The sequence below is a fragment of the Sander lucioperca genome, chromosome 8 (assembly GCF_008315115.2).
Source record: "Sander lucioperca isolate FBNREF2018 chromosome 8, SLUC_FBN_1.2, whole genome shotgun sequence".
In the NCBI taxonomy this organism is placed as follows: domain Eukaryota; kingdom Metazoa; phylum Chordata; class Actinopteri; order Perciformes; family Percidae; genus Sander; species Sander lucioperca.
The window spans coordinates 42,364,229-42,389,943 of record NC_050180.1 but is presented as its reverse complement, the minus strand read 5'-3'; the positions used below and the strand labels follow the sequence as shown (position 1 = coordinate 42,389,943).

General features: G+C 42.5%; 1 protein-coding gene across 1 annotated transcript in view; it reads left to right on the top strand.

Moving 5' to 3' along the window:
- ttn.2 (titin, tandem duplicate 2) overlaps positions 1-25,715 on the top strand; it is a 363,393-nt gene that overhangs the window by 81,463 nt on the left and 256,215 nt on the right. Inside the window, exons 40-41 of the mRNA XM_036004140.1 lie at positions 6,800-10,615; positions 11,865-12,143. Coding sequence (XP_035860033.1) covers positions 6,800-10,615; positions 11,865-12,143 — 4,095 coding nt within the window. The remainder of the gene's footprint in view (positions 1-6,799; positions 10,616-11,864; positions 12,144-25,715) is intronic.

Sequence of the window (25,715 nt, the reverse complement as noted above, 5' to 3'; positions counted from 1 at the left end):
ATCCCATCTCCCATCGTGTCCTGGTTCAAAGGTGAGAAAAAGATTCCTCACAATAACAAAAAATACTTGCACTCATCCGATGGAGACAACCACTTCCTGAAGATCTGTAAAGTCACAACACAGGATAGCGGCGTGTATACCTGCAGGGCTATTAACGTTGTCGGGGAGACTTTGTGTAGGGCCTGTCTGGTGGTGTTAAACGCCAAGGCTTTCTCAGGGAAGACCAGAGGCAGGGAGTTGACAGCCGTGTCTCTCGGAAGCGCCAAAGTCCAGCCGCAGAAGTTCGATATGGTGGTCGGCAACACGTCTTTTGACAGCGAGCAGGTGTCAGAAATTGAGCTTGAGTTTGAGTTTGAGCAAGAGGCAGATGAGTCGCAGCGGGCAGTCAGGCTGGTGGCCAAGACTGACAGCGAAATGAGCGAACAGGGAGAGAAGTACGTTAGCATTAACTTTGATGTATTTGCTGAACCAGCAAAGGATGACAAGATAGAGTTCAAAGGGAAGTCCTCTGATATGTGTAGCTTCCAGTTCCAGGTGACTGAGTCGCCGCCTAAATGCGTCATCCCGTTGACTAACGTTACAGCAGCGGTAGGGACGCCAGTTATCCTCCAGTGTCTGGTTAACGGTAAGCCCAACCCCACCGCCGAGTGGTATAAAGATGATGTCCGAGTCACAGGCGGCAGGTGTATAATCCAGGAGAAAACTGCAGGCCATTTTAATCTGCTCATTACTAACGTGACCCAGAGTGATGCTGGCGAGTACAAGTGCATAATTCAAAACACAGCCGGGTGCGTTGAAACTTCTGCGCTGCTAAAGGTGTTTTAGAGGTTTAAGGGGCTGGTTGTCCAGAGAAATTTACTCTCCAAATTCTTTAGTTGTATAATTCCTGACTACTTCATGGTTGTTTTAGCTGCAACGATCAATTATGTCGCGTCAATTAATCTCTGGATTATTTTCTGGATGAATGGATTAGTTGTCTCTAAAATGTCAGAAAATTGTGAAAAATGTGGATCAGTGTTTCCCAAAAAACCCAAGATGACGTCCTCAAATGCCTTGTTTTGTCCACAACTCAAAGATCTTCAGTTTCCTGTCCCAGAGGAGAGAAGAAACTAGAAAATATTCACATTTAACAAGTTTACCTGTTTTATCATAAAAAAAATTACTCAAACTGATTAATTTAATAGTTGACGACTAATCGATTAATCTTTGCAGCTCTAGTTGTTTTCACGTTGTACTTAAGGTTAAGACTTGTTAAAACTCTTGAGATAAAAAACGTGATGACCAATAAAACTCTAAAAAGTGCTCTACTAGGAAACAAAATTAGTGAAGCAAAATTTAAATTAAACACTCTCTAAAAACTTTCTATTCTCATTGGTTGCTCATCACTGTTAACACCTTGCAAGTACTTGTCTAACAGCAAAGCTAAGACTCGCCGAATGTGTAGAATAGTTGAAATAATCTTTGGCCAACCAGCCCGTATGTAGGTCGTCATGTGGGGAAAACAGTCCGTGAATGTTTGTCAGTTATGAAAAATGTTAGCCTGGAAATCCAGACCCAAATCCAAAAGATTAAGGGTCTGGCATTGAGTAATGAAAATGGCCCAACTCGAGGGGCGGCACCAAGCATGCATTTCAAAATCTCACGCAATTGGATAACACTACGACCAATCACAACAATACACAGGGTGATGTATCCAGAGCCCCATACGCTTAGCCACCAGCGGAGCTAACCATTAGATTAATCTCTTAGCTACCAGAGGAGCTAACTGGTAGATTATACTCTTAGCTACCAGAGGAGCTAACTGTTAGATTATACTCTTAGCTACTAGAGGAGCTAACTGGTAGATTAAACTCTTAGCTACCAGAGGAGCTAACTGGTAGATTAAACTCTTAGCTACCAGAGGAGCTAACTGGTAGATTAAACTCTTAGCTACCAGAGGAGCTAACTGGTAGATTAAACTCTTAGCTACCAGAGGAGCTAACTGGTAGATTAAACTCTTAGCTACCAGAGGAGCTAACTGGTAGATTAAACTCTTAGCTACCAGAGGAGCTAACTGGTAGATTAATCTCTTAGCTACCAGAGGAGCTAACTAGTAGATTAAACCGTCGTCATCTGTTTAGCCCGCCTCTGGCCCGCCTATATCAGATACATCGATGTGATTGGTGCAGCTCGGCTACCAGGGCATAGTTAATGACCATCATTACTCAATGCCAGAGTGATTTGCTGAGCAAATTACAATTGTGCTCTCGCGAGAACTCTGGATTTCCAGGGTAGAAAAATGTATCTTGGGGGGAAAAAGTGGTTGAATAATATCAACAGATAAATCTGCTGATACTTTTTTCTTTATTTATTGTAAGTTGTGTAAACGGTTGTTTTATTTCAATTTGTGGTTGAAAATTCTGGGTTTATGTTTGCTTTTGTTCTGGTAACACTTTAAATATGAGCTGCTTTGAGATGTAAAGATGACGTTATGAAGTAATGTCTTTACAGCTCTCAAACTACATTGGTTGGGTTTTATTCAAAGTCGAGCGGTGTCACTACCCAATGGGAGTCGAGCGCAGATGTGAGTTGCGCGTGCGTCACTTTGCAACCTGCTAACGAGGGACTTCTGTAAGGTCAATACAATAAAAATGGACCTACATAACAAAGTTGGTTCACTGCTGGCTACAAGTTAGCAATCAGACACAACAAAGGCTGTCACTGGAATGGCATTTTGAGCTAACGTTAGCAATCAAACTATCATAGATAGCGAAAACGTTTTTGAAATGATTTCCATTTTCTGTTATTGTTTGTAAAGAGAAAAGTTTATTATTTTATGGATTTCACAAATTTCAGTTTGACACGTTATGCCGTAAACCGTTTAAATCTGAGCATGTGCAACTCACATCTGCACTTGGGTAGTGACAGCAGCTCAAAGAAAAATGTCATCGGTCTGTTTTTCCAAATTGTGCTGTTCACATCAGGGAATATTAGGCATGTGTGTAAATCAAACATCTCATATACACAAAACCTTCACAGAAATACATATCATTGGCATTTTTGAATATTTCTTTTTGTTAAATTAGCGACAGTGTTTGTGAGAAGCTACAAAGCCAAAGTTAAGAAGCAGATCTTAAAAAAAAAAAAAAAAAAAAATAGGAATAGGAAATTAAACATGACAACTCAATGTACAATACCACCTTTACTTGGGACTGGAATCAATAAATCAGGATGAACTTAAAAATATTGTTTTAAAAGGTTCAGGCAAACTTGTCAGCATGGTGACGTCCCTGCATAGTTTTGGTTTGACCAGAAATCAGTAGTTATTATGAGTTAAAATGTGAAATAACAAATATTTAGTAGTGAAAACTACATGCCATGTAGAAACTGGGTGTTTTAAAAAGAAACGTGCATTTTAAGAATGCTCCGAATCCAGATTTTTGGGGTTTTGGGCGAATACCGAATCCACTGCTTAAGATTCTGCCGAATCCGAAACCGAATACCGAATCCACTGGTTGAGATTCTGCTGAATCCTCGTCCCATCCTCAGTCCATGAACACAGTAAACACATTAATGAAGTAAACAGTGACTGTCCTTCCTTTGCCGTACCTGAAGTTGCTGCATTTTGGCTGCTGTCTGTAGATTCCTTCATCACAACTCGTATTCTTTCAGATGTTTCATACCAGATGTTGTAACAGCGGTGATGTTGTGTATAGTTTAGGGTCCTCGCCACCACCAGACTAATCAGCATTGCAGATTGAACATGTAGCTGGACTTGAATGGCCTTCTTTTGACTGAAAGTACTGCCAAACTACACTTTTTCTGCTCACCAGTTCCATTTCCACTTCCTCACAGCCTACTGCATTGAACGCTCCACCTACGTAAACACCTTCCCGTAATCAACGGCGCCGTCATTACGTCGACCAGCGTAGCGCGTGTAAATTGTAAGGTTCGGCAGAAACCGAACTCTGTCAAAAAGCCCAATATTCAGCCGAATCCGAAGCTCAATCCTGGATTCGGGGCATCCCTGGTGCATTTAACTCAAGAACTGCGATTAAATGAGAAAGCAAATTTGGATATTTTTGATATCTTGCAGAAAGAAAGAATATCAAGGAAGAAATGTTTTCTGAATGTCACCTGGGTTTTGTGCTAAACTGCAAAAAGTTTGGTTACAAAATAGGAACTGCAGTGTTTGAATAATAACAAAAAAGGAACAAAAGCAGTAATTTGTTGTACTTTGCATCACATAATGCTTACTTGAAACGATTTGGTTTATTGTTGCATGTGTGACTTGGATGGATTGTTGCAGAATTTGTTTTTTTGATTTCTTTGTGTGTCTAAGAGTTTTTGCTGAGTGTGAATGATATTTTTAGGATTTTAAAGCAAGCTGGTAATTCATAATAGAGAAGTAAAAATTTTAAAAATGGATAATACTGTGAAACTTTTTTAAAATTTTAAATATAAGTTGTGATGTCTTGTAAATATGTGTCCTTTTTAGGAGTGTATGAGTGGTATTTACCAGTATAAGTACATTTAAAAAAGGTAGATAGAAGGATAGAAATTCATGGTTTTATTTGTACAGACGTCATGTTGGTTTGTCTCAGAGTTTATATAATAAAATATGATGTTTTAAAGTTGGAGTCTGAGCTTGCTTTTTAAGTGTTAACACCATTTATCAATTGTCACATTTACAGACAAAATACAGGTGTCAAAAAGTACCTTTGTTGTGTAGGACTTGTGATAATTGGATATATTTTGATACCAGTGCCAATACATTACCTGATTTTGGAACTGATACCAAATAATGACCTTTTCTTGAGGTCTGTTCTGACAAAAACACAAAACCGTTTTTTTGTAATTAAGCCAATTGATCGATTTGTAATTTATAAGTAAAGTTAAAAGGAAATGTGTTGAATAATTCTGATATATAACCAGAAAAACAAACTACTTTCTTCAGCTGAGAAAAAGTCAAAGAATCATCTATCCGTTCGGGGGAATGTGTTCAAATTCCAAAAGGCAATAGGCTTCAATTATGTGTTTTTACTAGCCTGGGAAAACCCTGACGAACTTCCGGCTAATTTGAGATTTGCTCTGCAAGTCCGTCCGGCGAAGAGCCCATTCAAGCCCATTTCCAATTTCTCCAAATCGAGGCACCAATCACAACCGTTGAGACGGGTTTTACACCAATCACAACCGTTGAGACGGGCTTTACACCAATCACAACCGTTGAGACGGGCTTTACACCAATCACAACCGTTAAGACGGGCTTTACACCAATCACAACCGTTGAGACGGGCTTTACACCAATCACAACCGTTGAGACGGGCTTTACACCAATCACAACCGTTAAGACGGGCTTTACACCAATCACAACCGTTGAGACGGGCTTTACACCAATCACAACCGTTGAGGCGGGCTTTACACCAATCGCAACCGTTGAGACGGGCTTTACACCAATCACAACCGTTGAGACGGGCTTTACACCAATCACAACCGTTGAGACGGGCTTTACACCAATCACAACCGTTAAGACGGGCTTTACACCAATCACAACCGTTGAGACGGGCTTTACACCAAAAAAAAAAAAAAAAAAAACCCTGTTTTAAGCGATTTGAACGTTTCCTTTTTGTTAAAAACTGAGCAAAGAACAACACTCGAAGTCTTCATATCTAAAAAACACGTTGTCGCGGTCTTGCCGACTGGATAGGTCTATCCAATTGCACCCAGAGGCATTTGAGCGGCGTCCGTTTGTGACGCCCCTTTGGAAATGGGCTGTGAATGAACCTTCCCCAGACCCACTCTCAGTTACAACTGAGAAGGGTCTGGGGTCAACCCGGCTATGTTTTTACAGCATGAAAAACAACATTTGGATGCCTAGTTATGAGATAGATTTCAATACACCTTTGTAACTGCAACTACCTTTAAAGAGAATGTTTGGCTTTTTGAAAAAATTTACAAAATAAATGATTTTATTTGAAAACCTGGCTGACAAAGACAAGGAAAAAAATAAACACAACATACAAGTAAAAGTCCAGTAAACATTTGGATATGGTATATATGATATGGTCATTTGTAGCTCAAACTAAAAGCATTTCATCTCTCTTTCTCGCATATTTTAGTACGGCTGTCGTCTCTTAATGACCTAGTCAACTAATATGTAACTAGGGTCTTTGTAAACTGAAAGATTTCATTTATATCTATTATTGTTTTTATTTTTTTGCGATATATATTAGAAATATGATGGTTGTCACTTTAAAGTGAAAAATCTAAATGAGCATTGACAAATATGCTTTTGTCTTTGACGAGCACCAGATTTTATGAGATTTTGCAGCAGTCTCCTCCAGAGTGAGAATTGGAACAAAAATCCTATGACTATTAAACGTGTTTCATGCTCCTTGCGTTCAGCACGGTCAGGGCGGTCTGGACGGCGATATAATGTAAACACGGCCTGGGCGACTGTGAGCGGAGGGTCTGATTGCCGGGCCAGGCACCTCCAAGATATTGTAACAATGTGGACACCGCGTTACAGTGATTGGCTACAGAAGAGAAAAAGTCAGTTCTTTGAGCCCCTCTGATGGCTACTCTGATCGCTTTAACTGCAATCAGAATGAAAGACAAGACGGATCGGGGCGACCATGCACGCCATCCGCAACGCCCCAACCAAGCTGAACGCAAGAAGCATGAAACCCGTTTTAGTCGACTTCTTTTTGAGAATTTCTGTGTTTAAGAACAGCCATAATATTTGCCTTTATCAATTCAATGTTAATATATTTTGTGTTGTGGATATTGTTATCAGTCTTGCTCAATATTTTCCTAACAGAGCGTTGTAGCACCACCATCACCACTGTGGAAGAACAAGAGGAAACCTACTACACTGGTGTCCAGTTACCACAGAAAACAAAAACACTTGAACTCAAGCCAGAGCCCAAACGTTACTCTTCCTCTTTAGAGAAGAAAAAAGAAAAGCCAGTTTTCCTCAGCCAGCTTGCCCCAGCAGCTGTAACCAGTGGGGAAACAGCCAGGTTTACCGTCAAAGTGTCCGGCCTTCCAAAGCCGACAGTTCAGTGGTCTCACAACGGAAAAGTGATTAAGAGCTCCTCCATATACAAGCTGATAGAGACAAAGGAGGAGTACACGTTAGTTATCACTCAGGTCACATCTGAGTATGAGGGCGAGTACTCTTGCACCGCCACCAACAGATTTGGCCAGACAACATGCACCACATACCTCGAAGTGAAAAAGCAGGATGTTAGCCAGGCAGAGAAATGGGTTGAGAAGATGTTTAAGGTCACAGGTCAACACCCAACTTTTACAGTTCAGATCCAACCGGTGAGGTGCTCAGAAGGAGGAGAGGTTTCTTTTAATTACAAAGCCAGTGGTGATCCAATCCCTGATGTAAAGTGGTTCAAGGGGGCTTTCCAGATCCAGCCCAGTAGAAACTGTATCGTTATAGCCAACCCAGATGGATCTGGCGTCATTAATATAAAGAGTGTCAAACAGGAAGACAGTGGGCTCTATACTTGTAAGGCCTCCAACCAGTTTGGAGAGGCGTCTTGTAGTGCTGAGCTTGTTGTGTTTAGAGAATCGGCCTCTGTTTCTCGCAAACAGGAGCATGTGACCATGGTTCAGAAGAAAGGCTATAAGGTTACGACAACAGAACAAGCAACAGAGTCTCGCTTGTACCAGGTCAGCCTCCCAGGTCAGGACAGATCAGATCAGATGGTTTACACCATTGGCACTGAAGACCGGCAGATAATTCCCAGTGAGCAAGTGGGCTCCCTTAGAGAACTAGACATCTCTGCTGCCACTATCCATCGTGAGCAGCTGACCCACCAGGCAGCAGTGCTTCAGTCTCACGAGATGGAGGAGAGGGTGTCTGTGGTTCCTACCCACCCGCCTCAGGTTTCAGCTGTTCCTGTGAAACAGCTTCACGTGGCCGCGTTCACGTCGTCTGTTGAAGAGAGTCAGGACCTCACTGAGCAGCACTGCGATCGCATTCAAAGCCCTGAGGTCATTGAGCTTCAGGCAGCCAGAGAAAAGAGGTCAATGGTGATGTCAGCTATTGCCGAGGAGCTCACCACACTTTCTACGGTTAGCACAGAGCCTCTGTCCGACAGGAAGTCTGCTAAAGTCACACCCACTTCAGAACCTAAATATCTAGTCAGTGGGCATCAAGTTGAGTCACAGTTGCCCTTCCTAAAAGAGCAGTCTCAGGATATCCCCAAACCTCAGGAAGAGAAGGGTTATAAAGTTAAGGAAGGTGTCAAGATTTTATACTCAGTCCAGTCTGCAGAGAAACGGGTGCTTGCAGAGGGCCACACAACTGAACTAGCAACAGCAGATTCTGCTGTAAAGTCTTCAGTTGGGAAAGAACAGCACCGACCTGTCTTGGCTTCAGTCAGCGAGACCAAACAGGCTCTTTCCAAGGAGACTAAGTTCTCCTTGCAGAGGCCCATTGAGGAGACAGCCCATCTCTGTAAGGATAAAATGATGAAGATGGCTCTGACTGCAGAAGAGAAGCAAATGTTGCAGGCTGAGCCCACTCAGCAGCTGCCAAGTCTGGACAGTGCAATGTCCATTCAGTCCCAGGTAGAAGGAGAGCAGTTGTTGCACCTTCAAGTTATCACAGATCAGGACCTCCTTCCATCTGAGAAAGGCTTCACCTGTGAGAAACCAGAACCAGAGCAGGCAGGAGTCAGGAAAAGTCCCACTGTGCTTTACAGCGTTAGCCAGGATGAGCAGAGGACAGTAGTTTGTGAGGACACATCAGAGTTTGAGGCCAAGGCTAGCACCATGACTATCCAGCCCCAGAAAGAAGCCCCTACACTTCTGCATCTTCAGTCAACCCAACCTGTGGAGGCGCTACCCAAAGAGGGTATTCTCCTAATTGAGAAGCCTGACCAGCAGGTTGCAGCGCAGAAACAAGAAAAGACGAGAAGTCATGCAGCTACCTCGGAAGAGAGACGGGAGCTCACAGCAGATTATCACACAGAGCTGGATTTGTCTGTCACTGGCAGTCAGTCTCAGCTTCGAACTGAGCCCAGGCCTCAAAACATCCTCCAGCTCTCTTTCCAGCCCATGCAGCTGCCAAAGGAGATGCCAGTTACCACTGACATCAAGCAGCAGCGAGCTCTGGTGCAGAAGGAGGATCGCTTAAATGTGATGCATGTCACCAGTGTGGCAGACAGTCTGGCTTTAGAGGAGGGTCACACTGAGAGTCTTACAGCTGTGGATAAATTCACCTGCCAGATGGCTGTAGAGCCAAAACTTCCCACCGAGCCAATCCAGATTGAGGAGAAGGAGATCTCCACGGAGAGTAGTGTCCTTCTAGAGGCAGCAGAACAGGATTTTGCTGTTCAGATCCAAGAGGGCCAGTCAGTCAGACAGTCAATAGTGATGGACGAGAAGCGAGTGCTGACGGGTGAGCTCTCTCAGATGATTACCAAATCGGAGTCCACTAAAGTCGCCATCACCAAACAGCCGAAACTGTCCCTTTTGGCATCAGAATCAAAAGACACCACACCTCTTCCCAAAGAGATGACGTTTGTGATTCAGATCCCTAAACCATTCAGTCTAAATATACGTAATCAGCTCAGAGATGCCCTTCAGTCTGCTGTGGCCAGTGACCAGCCAGTGTTGCTGGCTGATGTCGTAGGAAAGTTACAAGCTGTAGAAGTACAGGAAGTCAAGGTTCAAAGAGAGCCTAAGAGGGCCATGTTTACATACCTGATCACGACGACAGGTGCTCCCATGGAGATCACTCTGGCTTTTGAGGGTAAATACCCTCAGACAGCTGACCTCAGGACTGAACTCCAGGCAGCTTTCCACTCCATAGTGTACCAGGAAGCCAATGTTCTTACCTCAGAACAGCCGGGCACTATGCAGTTAGACAAACCTCAACGGGCGCAGGTCACCTCGACCCACTCTAAGCAAATGCTGTCATCCATGGTAGAGACTGTGAGCGTGGCAGAGAGTGCGGTGGATTTCACTGCGGTAAAATCTCAAGCTGCTGCACTCAAGACAGAGTCGAAAATGGCAGTTGAATGTGCTGCAGCTGAACAACAGATTGTGGTGCAGGAATCTAAAGCAGCAAAGATGGAACAGTCCATCTCAGCCCAGGTACAAATTTCTACAGAGTCTCACATGGCTTTTGAGCAGTCGGTGCAGGTTTCAAAGCAGGAGGTTAGGTCAGTTACGGTGAAAGGCAGAGAGAGGGATGTAGGAGCAGCTATGGTTACCACTACCTTGCCTCCCACAACTGTCCCCACCGAACAGGTGGATATTAGCTTCCAGAAGGAGCACAGGGAGGAGTTCTTTAAAGAGGAGATCACAGTTTCCAGGCCAGAGCAGAGAGAATACCCTGTAATAGTCACCTCCCTTGAAGACGTATCCATCGATGAGGATAGTAAAATAACCTTTAGCACCATCATTAAGTATGTCACAAAGGTAAACTGGTTTTTCAACGGGCAATTGGTGAAATCTGGCAAAGAGTTCAAGTGTTCCAAAGACCACGACACATACACATTGGTTATCAACAAAGTTGTCAAGGAGAGGCATCAAGGAGAATATGTTTGTGAGGCTGAGAATGAAGCTGGCAGGACTACAACATCTTCAAGACTCACTGTGGTCTCAAGAGGTTTGATAACAGGAAGATTTAATGTATCATTCATTCATTCATCCACTTCCTCTTAGAACAACTAATCTTTCACGTAAATTGGTTCATTCAAGACAGTAGATGCTAGATCCCTCAGATATGCGTGTCAACGTCAACATGGGCATACCGCGCAGGCGTCAACACTTGGGCTTCAACTCCCATCAACAGACGTTACGACCGCGTTTTATTTTTACACTCACTCTTGGTTGCTGATGTTAATAATTTCTCCCCAATTTTGGATCACATTGCTGTTTGAACATGTTCGATTGTGTAGTTTGTTGGTTTAGAAGCCTTATTGGGGATTTTGCTTCTATACTTCGTAACAGTCAGGGAAACCTGTAATCTTGGTTGTCTATGTTTTTAATTTTTCCCCAATTTCAGTTCTCATTCCTTCTGGTACATGTTCAGTTGTGAAGTTTTGGGGTTAGAAGCATATCTAGGTGAATTCTCTTTGGAAAAAGTGCGGCTATACTCCGTTACAGTGGGTCTTCGGCTGAAATGACGGACCGGAAGCCCAAGTGTTGACGCCTGCGCAGTATGCTCGTGTGTTGACGTTGAAACATGTATCGGGTGCGATCTAGCATCAACAATTCAAGACTTTTGTCGTCACATGAAATGATGCATTTGTCACGTTGGTCTCTATATTCATTTTCATAGCTCGGCATGAGCACCCTTAGCAGGTCACTGGATGATACTAACTCACCATGTCTTGTTTGTTCCACATCATTGGTCAATATTTGCCAAAAGGCCAGAACCGTCACAGCCATGCAAGTTTATCTTTACTCTCTGTAGTCGATAAGCATCTCGCTAAAATGGTTGTCATGATTCTGGCCTTCAGGTAACTTTCACGGTCTTTCCATGGTCATTTTGGCATGTCGGTGTCAACAGGTTCCTTTGTTTTAAACCCATGGTCTGTCGCATTCCTTTAGGTCCATTCTCTCCACAATGTCTCTCTGCATGCTTTCAGGTCTTCAACTTGACATTGCTTCATCTTTCACAAACTCTTTGTTTCTCTTCCTTTTAGCCTGAACCCTAGCCCCATGTACAATCAATGATAGCAGTTTTTCGTTAAACCATGGGGCTAATGTTCTTGCTATTTTTCTCCTCCACAGTCACTCCTGTATCCACCATCATACATTTCACCATACCTTGTTCCTGATCTGTCAATGTTGTACAAGAGTTCCTTAGGTTCCATGACTAACATTTACCCTTTTGTCTGTGTGTGCCTCAGTGCCACCTGTCTTTAGGCAGAAAATCACACCTCTGGAGATAAACATCGGCGGCCAAGCCAAGTTCGAATGTGAAATTGAGGAAGCTCCGAGTGTCACCTTCAAATGGTACAAGTCTGGCATTGAGATCAAACAGAGCGAGAAGTATAGGATCCTCAGCCGGGTCACCAGTTCCTCCCTGGAGCTCATGAACCCAATCAAAGCCGACAGCAGTGAATACACCTGCAAGGCTTCAAACAAGCATGGCACTGACAGCTGCACTGCCTCGCTCATCGTCACCGGTAAGACCCCAGTGGGACCTCATTTTTTTATTCCTGCTTTATATGTGTGTCTGTTTGAGAGAGAGAGAATTATATAGATATTTGCAATGTGTTTTTATTCCCTGAATCAATATGGTGCAATGTGGAAGTGATGATTTGTTTATAAATTGGATCTGGTGTCACGTTTTGGCAAGGTATGATGATGTTGAGGATCATATTTTCTCATGTTTAAACCCACATCGATCACCAAGTTGAGATTGCACAGGTTATGTTTTGATAGTGTAATTGTTTTCTACTTTTTAAAATTTTGTTCAATTTCATGTTCTACCTGCTCTCCATAGAATTGTACCCACCGGTATTTGTATCACAACCAGACCCAATGACATTATATGTGGGCAAACAAGCTGTGCTCCAGTGCTTACTCACTGGATCCTCACCCATGGAAGTTGTCTGGCACAAGGACAACATAGCCATCTCCTCCGAAGGGAACTATGTAATGAAATGTGAAAAGAACAAGTATTCCCTTCACATTAAAAGTCTTGAGCTGACAGACCAGGGAGTGTACCTGTGCAAGGCCTCCAACAGTGTAGGCACTGCTACTTTTACAACAGAGCTCAAGGTAATCAAGAAGCCCAGCTTTGTTAAGACCATTGAGCCAGCGTCAGCTGCTGTCAATGACCCTCTGAGGCTGGAGTGTCAGGTGGACGAGGACACTGGTGTGACCGTCACCTGGACCAGGGATGGCAAAAAAGTCCACCTAAGCTTGGAGTGTAAAATGTCCTTTGAGGACAAGGTGGCTGTTGTTGAGATACCCAAGTCCAAACTGAAGGACTCTGGGAAATATGTTTGCACAGCCACAAATGAGGCTGGGAGTTCATCCTGTGAGGCTATGGTAACAGTTCAAGGTAAGATCCTAAAGATGATCTTTCCGTTAGCTTTTAAGAAAACGTATAATTCTGAAATGAGCAAGTGGATTATTGCTGACGCTAACACTATGCTCCGCTATCTTCTTGTCTTTCCTTTTGCATTTGTTTTTCACACTTTTCTGTCTTGGTTATTTTGTGTTTGTTTACTGTCTCTCTTTTGACAATGATCTTGGTGTGTTTTTGAACTAAACACTCCTTTCAGAGCCCCCTATCTTTGTTAAGAAAATGGAACCTAAGATTACATGGAAACAAGGTATAGCTGCACGCTTACAGTGCTCCGTTAAAGGATCTCCTGAACTTCACATCCACTGGTTTTGGAATGAGAGAGAGCTTGGTGATGGAGACAAATATAAAATCTCTTTCAAGAATGGAGTTGCCTCTTTGGAGATAATCAACCTTCTGGTTACAGACAGTGGGAGTTACACCTGCGAGGTGTCAAATAATGCCGGCAGCGAGAGCTGCAACACCGTTATAGCTGTTAAAGGTTTGTCACATCTTGCATTTACTTTACACTCACTGTCCAATTCAGAAAAAAACCTTTGGTATTAACTGCATACTTACCCTTTTGACACCCAGAGCCACCATCCATTAGAAAGGAGCTGCAGACAGTAGAGGCAGTAAAGGGAACAGCAACTCAGCTGGAGTGTGAGATCACAGGAACCGCTCCTTTTGAAATCAGCTGGTTAAAAAATAAGAAAGCCATCTCCAGTGATCAGAAATATAAAATAATCACACAGGATTCCTTGTCAAGGCTGGAGATCCAGACCTTTGAAAGTGCAGATGTTGGAGATTATCAGTGTGTCATATCTAACGATGTGGGGAAAGTCTCCACTAAGGCCCAAGCTAAACTTAAAGGTTAGTAAAGCTGCGTTATTGACTTAAGGTTAATTTTGAGCTTTAAAGCGTAACTTTCGCCAAAATGCAACCTAGGGTCTTTTTGTGAATGTACCCGAGTCAAACTTTTGTTTAAAAGCATAATTAGGACAGAAACGCCACTTTTAAGATTGATTGTATTTTCGTTTTCGGTCAAATGGCCTTTTGAATGGGCGTGCTAAGGGCACTACTATGATCGCATCATAATCACTATTTTTAAAACACTGAGAAGGGTCGACACAACATGAGACTTTGCTCCAAGTATCACCAGGGGCTCTACACCTTAACGAAAGCATTGAGAACATTGTTTATGTTCACAGAGTTTACTAAAAAGAAAGGTTTTGAGGAACTCACGTTAGCAGTTGTTGTTTACGCTATCCACCATTTTCCCAGTCAAAAATAGGCGATCTCCGAATGCGAATGAACGGACTTCATAGGAGGAAATTTTTTTCAACTACAAGGTCAATGTTGTTTTTCACTAACGACAAAACAACGAATTATCCGTGCATTTATATGGAACTAAGCTTTAGGAGCTTTCCATCTTTACTCTCCTCCCTCGACTATTTCTGACTGGCACGATAGACGGCGACCGGAACAGCTAAAGTAAGTTGTTAAAACCTTTCTTTTTAGTAAACTCTGTGAACATAAACAATGTTCTCAATGCTGGAGTTAAGGTGTAGAGCCCCTGGTTATACTTGGAGCAAAGTCTCATGTTGTGTCGAGCCTTCTTAGTGTTTTTAAAAAATAGCGATTATGATGCAATCATAGTAGTGCCCCTAGCACGCCCATTCAAAAGGCCATTTGACCGAAAATGAAAATACGGTCAATCTTAAAAGTGGCGCTTCCGTCCTAATTATGCTTTTAAACAAAAGTTTGACTCGGGTACATTCACAAAAAGACCCTAGGTTGCACTTTGGCTAAAGTTATGCTTTAAACTAAGTTTTTTAACTCTTTGACTGTTTTTGTAGAACCGCCAACCTTCTCAAAGAGGGTTGAGAGTGCTACAGCAGTGTTGGGAAATACAGTAAAACTCCAGGGAACCGTTAAGGGTTCGGCTCCCATCTCTGTTAAATGGATGAAAGACTCTGAAACACTGAGAGATGACGATCCAAACATCAAGATGGTGTTTGAGAACAATGTTGCTAGCTTGTCGATAACAACAGTGGCCATCAGCCATGGCGGCAAGTACTTGTGCCAAGCTGAGAATGAGGCTGGCCAACAAAAATGTGAAGCTACCTTGACTGTGCAAGGTCAGTTGACATGTTTGATGCAGAGATGCTTGTATTTCAGCTCCTATGTTGAGTTCTTAAGGTTCTTGTGTCTAAACGCCTATATTGTAATAACTAACGGGTCTGTCTTATCCCAGAACCTGCCAGAATCGTAGAACCTGCAGAGTCGATTAGTGTGACTGCAGGCGATTCAGCCACATTGGAGTGCACAATTTCTGGAAGCCCAGACCTTAAAGTGAAATGGTTTAAAGACGGAAAGGAGATGATCAGTGGGCGTAAATATAAGATGACTCTGAAGGACAATATTGCCAGCATGAAGATTCTCACGGCAGAAAAAGGAGACACTTCAGAGTACAAGATGGAGGTGTCAAATAAAGTTGGGAAAGACCAGTGCACATGCTCAGTCACAATCTTAGGTTAGCTCCTGGTTTCTGCTTCTTTAACATTTGATCATGCTTTTTCTGTTTTACAAATGATGAAGTGATGACCAGTCTTAGTTGCTCACAATGTCTTACTTCCAAAATCTACAGTTGTTTGATAGTTTTTAACTTTAAGGTAACGTTTTGGGACTTACTACTAACTGAAACGTTGAAATAGATTTAATTGTAAGTAAAAACAGAGTGTGCAGAGTCTCTTTTACTTTTAGATTTGAGCTGAGGGATTCTTTTAGAAAACAATATGAAATTGTGTTAATGCACGAGATGTTTTTTCTTCAACAACCAGATCGGATAATGCCTCCAACTTTCACCAAGTCCCTGAAAAGAGTTGATGGAAACATTGGTAATGATGTCTCCATGGATTGTAAGATGTCTGGGTCTCAACCCATGACCATAGCTTGGTTCAAAGACGACCAGGAGATCATGTCTGGATCCAAATTCCAGCCTGAATTGAAAGACAGCTCTGCTACGCTGAGAATTATACGGTTGGAGAAAGCTGACTCTGGAGTTTACAAATGCAGAGCCACCAATTCAGCCGGCTTTAAGGAAACCAGCGGCACGCTCTATGTCAAAGGTTATAAATGCTTGGCTTATGTTGTGCTTCTTTTTGTTGTGTACAGTCCTTGAATGATTTCATGCTAACGTGAAATGCAATCTTTATTTTGTTTACGGCCTCCAGAGCCCCCAGTGTTCACAGCGAAATCAGACAACCAGGATGTTATACCAGGAACCACTGTTTGCTTCAAAACAGCCTTCACTGGAACAGCTCCTTTAGCTGTAAAGTGGTTCAGAGAGGAAAAAGAAATTATAACTGGAGGCTCATATTTCATAAAGAAAGATGCCTCTTCAAGCTCTTTGGAGCTTCACTCTGTGAAACCCACTGACTCGGCAAAATACACATGCCAAGTATCCAACGATGCTGGGAAGGTGGATTGCACTGCAGTCCTCTTTGTAAAAGGTGCCTTTTTAAAGTATTGTGTCTTTAGCTGCGTGAAAATGTCATGCTGTCGATATGTTTTGATACTAACATAATGTCTTCTGTCTGATAATGAATGTTAAACTCTTCTCTCAGAACCTCCCACGTTCGTGAGGAAGCTTGAGGCGACTAAGCTCGTCACCAGCGGCGACTCCGCCAAGCTGGAGTGCAAAGTGACGGGCAGCCCCGTCATCACTTTTAAATGGTTCAAGGATGAGATGGAGATCAGCTCCGGCCCTAAATACACAATGTCTTTGATTGACTTAGTGGCATCTCTGGAAATAGTCAACTGTGCGGTAGAGGATAGTGGAGATTATGTCTGTATGGCGTCCAGCGAGGCTGGTAGTGACCGCTGCAGCAGCACAGTTACAGTCAAAGGTTGGTTTCAGTCATTTATTTTAATCCCATTTTTGGTAAAAAGGGAGACTTTTATTTTGACATTGAAGACATTTTTCCTTTCTTCAGTTCCAATGACAAATCATCAGTATTTATGCTGTCAAGACGCCTCTCTCACGCCTTCTGGTGGACGAGGACTTAATTGAGAACCACTGGTGAGACTACAGAGCTCAACAGTGTGGTTCCGGAAGTGAACATCCCGTTCATTTTCTCCAAAAAATACTTATTTTTATCAGCCATAATGTCTAAACCATCGAATGTACACTGACCATGAGCGGTGATATTGTGAAACGATAGTTTCTGATCCTGTAGAAGCCAGAAAATCTGTATGAAATCAACCTTATCTTTAAAAAAAACTCGGACTGTCAAAATTAATGCGTTAATAAGAGTTAACGCAAATTCCTTTAAGCAACACCAAAGAACTTTTCCTCTTTGGTCCCCCTACAGGTTGGAAGCGGAATTGTGTCCATTATGTCTCATTTGAACTACAGATCCGCTACCCAATCTGGCAAACTTGCATAGTGCGGTTATAGCCGATAGAGGGCCGCAAAGAGAAAGCAGAAGTGCTGTTCACCCTGAGTTGATGAACCACTGAAATGATTTTGGAAACATTATTTTAAGGTACAAAAGAATCTTTGGTGTTTCTTTAAGTGCCACTATTTTTTCTACGTGCGAATAACGCACCCACGTTCAGTGATTTGGCTCCGTAGTTTGGAAAATCGGGAAGCTGCAGCAGCAACGTTGTGGACAGTGTTGCCAAATTGGTGGCTTTCTTGCTAGATTTAGCAACTTTTCAGACCCTCTTAGTGACTTATAAATATATTCAAATACATTTCTATTGTAATTCATTCCCATGCATGCAGTCCACAAATCCTCGGTTTAACACTAAACAGGATGACTAGCTGAAACAAAGCTCCTTGAGCAGAAATGGATAAAGAAAAGGGTCTTTTGAATAGCAGGTCGAGTTTCAAAGTCCTTCCAGATCGTTGTCTCCGCAAGACTTAGAGTTGCTCGAGTCGAGTCTCAAATACCACTTGAGCATTAAAACTTGAAAAAATATCCCTTTTAAAGTCCATTTAGAACGTGATTATTGGCAAGTTAACTAGGACACTCATGTGATTGATTGCGATTAGAAATGTAATCGATTGACAGCCCTACAAAAAACTGTTACTAGTACTAGTACTAGTACTGGTGGAGTTCGCTGCGAACAGCAGCTAGCTGCTACCACTGAAGTCTATGACAGTTTATGTACACAGTCTTGTACCATTGCCATTTTCAAAATGTTTTATTGCGCCAAATCAAATCTCGTAGCTGGTTGGCTTGGTTCCAGGCTTACAACTCTTTGTATAAGCATTTAATGAAACATCAATGGAAATATTGAATGGGGAAAATCACTTCCAGAACCAGAGCCGCTCAAAAACTTGGATGGGTCACTGTTGACCTCTTTGACTTAAAATGGGCGTGGCCTCTCTACAGGGTAAAAACTGAGGATGTCTTGACCGTCATTAGAGCTGAAGAAGTCACTCAGAAAAAGCATTTGCAACATCACAATAAAACTCAACTTTTGGCATCATCATTACGTTATACTTGCGCTGTTCTCTTCTAGAGTCGCCATTGTTTGTGCGTAGCTTGGAGCCCAAAGATGTGGTGAAAGGTTCTGAGATGATGCTGGAGGGCCAAGTTTCTGGCTCCACCCCTTTCACTGTGTCATTTTATAAAAACACAAAGTTGATTAGGAATGACAAGAGACACCGGATCACTGTGAAAGACGAGCTGATAGCCCTGCAGGTGCTGGCAGTAGAGGCAGGAGACGTCGGTTTGTACCAGTGTACTGTTGAGAATGAAGTTGGGAGGGCCTCCTGTGATTGTCAAGTGACACTAAAAGGTTTGTGTAGTTGCTATTGACTTCTCTTTAAATCAACGTTTCTGCTGACATTTGAAAAACACACATTTTAAATCTGCTCCATACCTATATTGTATAGCCTCGTAAAGCTTCATTCTGATCTGGCAACGCTCTGTAGGCTTCACAGATACAGCAACATTAAGTCAAGTAATTTTTATACGGCACAAAAATCCCCATCTATCTATAGACCTTTGATTTGTATAAAAAATCTTTCACAAAATACCCTTAAACAGACAAAAATGTTCTCTCTCAGGAAGAGCAACACAGGTTGAGGGTTCCCTCTCTTGTAATACATGTTGTATACCTCTATATGCATGTTGTTTGTATGTTTAGCATTCAATGCTAAATCTGAGTGGTCATTGGCTTTTGCCTTTAATGCTCCAGAAATGTTAGTAGATTTTTCTGAAACTCCCACAAAATCAGTTTTTATTTGAGTTTAGAAATAGATCTGCTGTGTCAGGTTTCTTTTATATTGAGTATACTACCCTGGATCAGGAGGTTGGAGAAGCAGCTAGTCATAGTCTCAACACTAAAGCCTCTCTGATTGGTCCAAACTGTGTCCGGCTCAGCTGATCCTCAGTGGATTGTTTCTGAACATAAATCTCAAAGAAAACACTGAGCTTGCAGGATGAAGTTTGACTTTGCGAGGCGAATATTCAGTAGAGAAGCCAATAATGTTATTATAAACATTTTCCTTGTAGAACCACCATCATTTGTGAAAAAGCTGGAGCCCCTCAGTTCGTTGGTTGGCAGCGAGGTTTCTCTGCAGTGCACTCTGAAGGGCTCAGAGCCCATGACTGTGTCATGGACGAAAGATAACCACGAGCTCAAAGAGGCTGAAAACATTCAGATTTCATATGAGAACAACACTGCTCTGCTGCACTTCACCAACTTACAGAGCAAACATGGTGGGAAATACTCTTGCCAGGCGCAGAATCAGGCCGGGAGCCAGACATGCTCTGCTGTGTTGACAGTCAAAGGTTGGTTAACATACTCGAGAACTCCAGTTTTAAACTTTCCAATGGTGCGTTCAGGCATATCCTTAACAACTCATTAAGTCACACATAAGTTTACTAGCACAAAGTTTTCCTCAAATGGCCAACCAAACTAAGTGTTACATCCCAGTAGTAAACTGATGCAAGTTAACAAATTAATTAATTATTAAGGTTTACAAATTGTGAACACTTGATTGACAAACAGTTGTCACTTCTCTCCATCTAACATACGTGTCATAAAGCTAGAGCCTCAACGATTAATCGCTTAGTTGTCAACTATTAAATTAAAATAGCTTGAGTTGTGGACAAAACAAGACATTTGAGGACGTCATCTTGGGCTTTTTTGGGAAACACTGATCCACATTTTTAACCATTTTCTGACATTTTAGAAACCAAACAACTAATCCATTCATCCAGAAAATAATCCACAATGAAAATAAGTTGCAGCCCTAACTTGTTTTGTCCAAATGCCAAAGATATTGGGCCCTATCTTGCAGCGTAAAGCCCAACTCAAGTGTCTTAGTTTAAGGCCGACGCAATTGTCAATTTCCCGTCCAGCTCCCACGTCGTTTAAATAGCAAATGCACCTGCACCCATCTTTGCACCCATGGGCGTGCTGGTCTTACAGGGAGGTGTGTTCAGGTGCATTCTGGGCATGCTGGTCTTACAGGGAGGTGTGTTCAGGTGCATTCTGGGCGTGCTGGTCTTACAGGGAGGTGTGTTCAGGTGCATTCTGGGAGTATTACTATCGTGAGGCAGCGGGAAGTGGTCGCGCCGTTGACCAACAAAAACCTGGTCTAAAGTCAATAACGCAGCATTTCATTGTTATTTTAACAGAGCATTAGTAAAATGCTCCTAGGCTCGTGCACAGCACGTGCACACAATACTTGTTACACACACAGGGACACACAGCAGCACACACACATGCAGAAGATTACAAATAAAAATATTATGGTGTAAATCCTCCATCATAATAGCAATGCTCCAAGGTCCAAACGCGCCTGGCTTTTAAAGGGAATGGGAGATGATCTCTAATTGGTTGATTGCATGTTACGCCCAAAACACCCCTCTGATTAATGAAGACACTAAGTACAACCCTTTAGAACCATGCACCCGGCGCACGGACCCTTTTTACTGCCGTCAAACTAGCAAAAGTGGATTTAGACACGCCCTAAACGCACCTGAGCCAGGCGCTTCACGCCGTGCGCTTAGATCGTTGAAATATGGCCCATTAAGTTTAGTCTGATACAAAACAGATAAAAGCAAGAAACATTTTCTGCCATTTCTGCATGAAATATTACTTTAACAATTAATCGATTATCAAATAAAACAAAATCAATCAAAAAAAAATAACTGTCACATGATCATTTCATGACCTTATGAGTTGATGAGGACCAAATGCATCTTGAAAAGTCTTTAGTCTGCTTTTGACTTCAGTTCTTAGTCCGACACTGTGTTGTAGTAAATCACGTTTTTGGATTCTTTTCTGACTCTTTTGTTTGACGTGTCAGAGCCCGCTAAGATCACAGAGGAAGCCAAGTCTGTCAGCGTGACTCAGGGGGATCCGGCCACGCTGGAAGTTCGGTTCTTGGGCACAAAACCCCTCAAGGCCAGATGGCTAAAGGCCGGCAAGGAGCTGACCTCAGGTCAGAGATATAAAATACGTGGCACAGACACCAGCTCTGTGCTCAAGATTATCAAAACTGAGAAAAGTGACAGTAGTGACTACACCTTCGAGGTTTCAAATGATGCCGGCCAAAGTTCTTGCGAGGCCACACTCACCATTCTCGGTCAGTTCTTAATGTGTAACCTAGAAACAACTTTTGTTTAGTTACTTCTTACTTTGAACGTTTCTTCTCACCTCTTTTTTCTTCTATTCTAATTCAGATCAAATAATTCCACCGTCTTTTACAAGAAAACTAAAAAAGACGGAAGGTATCAAAGGATCGTTTGCTCATCTGGAGTGTCTTGTATCCGGCTCACTGCCGATAACCATACAATGGTACAGAGATGAGAAAGAAATCCAGACTGATGAGAAACACAAATGCACATTCTTTGAAAATGTTGCTTTTCTGGAAATCTCAAATCTTGACAGTAAAGATAGCGGCAGCTATACCTGCATGGCTAAAAACAAAGCGGGATCTGTCCAGTGCTCTGGGATCCTGTTTGTCAAAGGTTTGAGCACAAGTTGATGAGTCTAATCAAACTATAGTTACACAGCTAAAAGGATATTTGCCATATGCAGGTTTCAGAAGCATTACTTCGTATTTTTCTCTCTTCCAGAACCACCATGGATTCTTGAAAAGCCTGAATCCATGAATGTTTTGCCTGGCTCAAAAGTCCAGTTTAACGTACTGGTCTCTGGCACGCCACCACTGACCATCAAGTGGTTTAAAAACAAGAAGGAGATTTCTTCCAGTGCCGACTGCTCTGTTATCAAAGACAACACCTCAAGCTCACTGGAGCTTTTCTTTGCGAAAACCTCAGATTCTGGAGACTATGTCTGTGAAATACAGAACGATGTGGGCTCCACTTCATGCCAGGCAACACTCTTTGTCAAAGGTTATCATTCTTTATGTCAAACTGAGTCAGTAAATATGTCTCCATCCATCTGTTCTTATGGACAATTTTCAATCTGTTGCCTTAAAGCTGACCCTCCACTTTGTGATGGAGTATTCAATCAAAAGTTAATCAAAAACTTGACCGTTAGGCACTTCCCACTTGCCCACTGCTTTTACCATCAAGGGCTCGAATCACTTGCAAAAGACACAAGAAAAAGCAAGTGCAACGTTAAACTCAAAGGGGATTTGACCCCAATACAAGAAGGCAAAAAAAGGTCCTTCTCACTGCTCTTTATATATGGTTTGTAACCCTTTGTAGCTCTGTTTTTGGAGAGCCTCTCCATTTTTAGGAAAACTCCAAAATGACAGGAGGGGTTAAGGAAGGAATTCCACAAAGTCTAAATATTGCAAAGAGGTTTCATGCTTAAGTTAGTCAAACAATGAACTATTAACTGATGGAATCTTAGATTTGCTTAAAATTTGAGCAACATTTGGATGGAAACATATACTGTACATTGTCAACTTTACAGAGATCAGAGTTTTCCCCTCATCGTCTTATCTGATGGTTACATCTATTGTTTAATTTTGTTCCTTAGAGCCCCCTAAGTTCACACGAACCCCGGCTCGTGTGTCCGTGGTCCGTCCCGGTCAGAATAAAATGTTTGAGTGCCAGGTGACCGGCACACCTGAGATAGACATCTGCTGGTTCAGGGAAGGCTCTGAGATCAGCCCCAGCGATCGGTACAAGATGGCCTTTGTTAACTCTGTGGCCACTCTGGAAGTCTGTGGAACTGATATTAAAGACAGTGGGCTTTACTACTGCGAGGCTCGCAATGAGGCTGGCAGTGAGAGCTGCAGCACGGAGCTCAAGGTCAAAGGTTAGTTGTGGCAGAAGACATGGTGCTCATTGTGCAGGAGCTTTAAGAATAGTCAATTGTAGGCAATGGTTCCCCAAAGACTGTAGAGGCCGTCTTTCCTAGATTATTTGACATTCTGCTTAAAAGAACTGTATTGGCATTGAAGTTTGAAAAAGAAGAAAAGCACCCTTTATTTGTAAAAAGTTAAAAAGCCTTTATTCAGATGACTATAGTATTGTATTGGCATTGATTCCAGTTGAGTGTTTTAATTTTGGGTTTCTAAAACAAAAAGATTATTTCATACTGAGAATCACTATTTTATAAAAACGGCATCTTTTACATAGTTGAGAAAATACTGATAGAGTCTGTGGCATATATTTTTTTTTAGAAAAGAATAACCTCAAGAGAAAAAGGTAGGTAGATGACAGTTTGCTTTCTCTCATCTCAGAACCGCCATCATTTATTAGAGAGCTGGCTCCATCTGATGTTGTGAAGGGCTCCACTGCTTGTTTTGAGTGTCAGGTTGCTGGGACTGGTCCGTTTGAGATAACATGGCACAAAGATGCAAAGGAGATCAAACCCAGTGCTAAACATGGCTTCTCCCAGATGAATGACACTGTGGGTCTAGAGGTGCACAAATGTGACGCTGTAGATGTCGGTGAATACCAGTGTACGGTTGCCAACGAGGTGGGAAGCTGTAATTGTAAGACTACGCTAAACCTCAAAGGTTGGTCTGATGAGAATAACAGTGCTGATCCACCTGGCCGTGCAACGCTCCACCCTATTCCTATGGGTGACGTCAAGCGACTTTAACGTGCCCGCAAAGCATCCTGGGAAGGTGGCGCTGCATTTGAAAAAATGCTGCGCGTCAAAAAAGCTGGCCGATGCCCATCTTTATGCAAATTAATCCGTTGAACTTGACGCGACTATCCAGTAGAAGTAGACGGAAATATTTTAAACTGACCTTTGTCATTCTGAAATGAAGACTGATTGATTCAGCAGCTGTACGGCCTATTTCTCGCTTAAAATGTTTTCAGAAACACGTTTCGGTGAACTATCTTCGTAAAATACTAGATTGTATTCTCAACGACCCGCCATGACGGTCATTTTGAAATTCAGGAGTAGCCAGACCCACGTGACGCGTTCGTCCAATTAGCTGCCGGTCAAGGGCTTGGAGCATCAACCATGGATATATGATGACACCACGATTCAGTCGTGTCGCAAAAATGGATCTGCACTGTTACAAATCCACATTTTTTTTAATCTTTTGAGGTAAAAACTGGAAATTTACTTTAACTTTTAACTGGTTTTCTCTGCTAGAACCACCAACATTTACCAAGAGGATTGAGAACGCTGCCACTGTTCTGGGTAAAATGGCAGAGTTTCAGTGTGTTGTCAAGGGTTCTCCCACTCTCTCTGTACAATGGCAAAAAGATGAGAACTGGATTTTGGAGGATACAAAGATTGAGAGAACATTTGAAAACAATGTGGCCTCTCTCAGGATTCCTGCCTGCGAGGTGACACACAACGGGAAATACACCTGCCAGGTGGTAAACGAGGCTGGGCAGGATAAGTGCTTTGCCACCCTAACGGTGCAAGGTATACCTGTGCTTAACTAATCATGGCTTTCAAATCTTTCCATGGTCCTAACTTTGTATGAAACTCTATACATTTTTTTTACTTTGCTTTGCATTGTAGAGCCTCCTCAAATCACAGAGAAACCTGAAGTGATAAAGGTTACAGTCGGAGATCCAGTCAGTCTGGACTGTAAGGTAACGGGCTCCCCTGAGCTCAAAGTGAAATGGATGAAAGATGGCAGGGAGCTTCAGTCCATCAGGCAGCACAAGCTGATCTTTGAGAATAATATCAGCAGCCTAAAAGTTCAGTCCGCTCAGAAGGAGGATGAAGGAGAGTATGTCTTTGAGGTGGCAAACCACATCAGTAGCTGCACCTGCAAAGTCAAAGTGATCGTACTAGGTTGGTGTAAAACATGTAAAACTCCTGTGGTACATAGGGATGCAGTGATGTTGAATAAAGTCTAATTACTTTCTTATGATTCCTTTGGTAACAGAACAAGTAATTGCCCCAAGCTTCATCAAATCCCTGGTAGACATGCAAGAGATATTGGGCTCCTTTGTTCAGATATGTTGCAAAATATCTGGTTCCCTCCCCATCTCTGTGGAATGGCAGAAAGACGGGACCAAAATCTCTAGTGGTGTAAAACACAAACTCATTCAGCAGGACAATAATGTGTCCATCGAAATCGAACAGCTGGAGAGATCTGACGCAGGCTCCTACTCTTGCAAACTGACCAACGCAGCGGGAAGTTGCAACTGCAGTGGATCCCTCACGGTTAAAGGTTAGACAGTGCTTTCCAACGTGATTGTTTGTGCAATCCTACACCAAAGGTGAGTACCTCTTTAACATGGTCCGTCTTGTT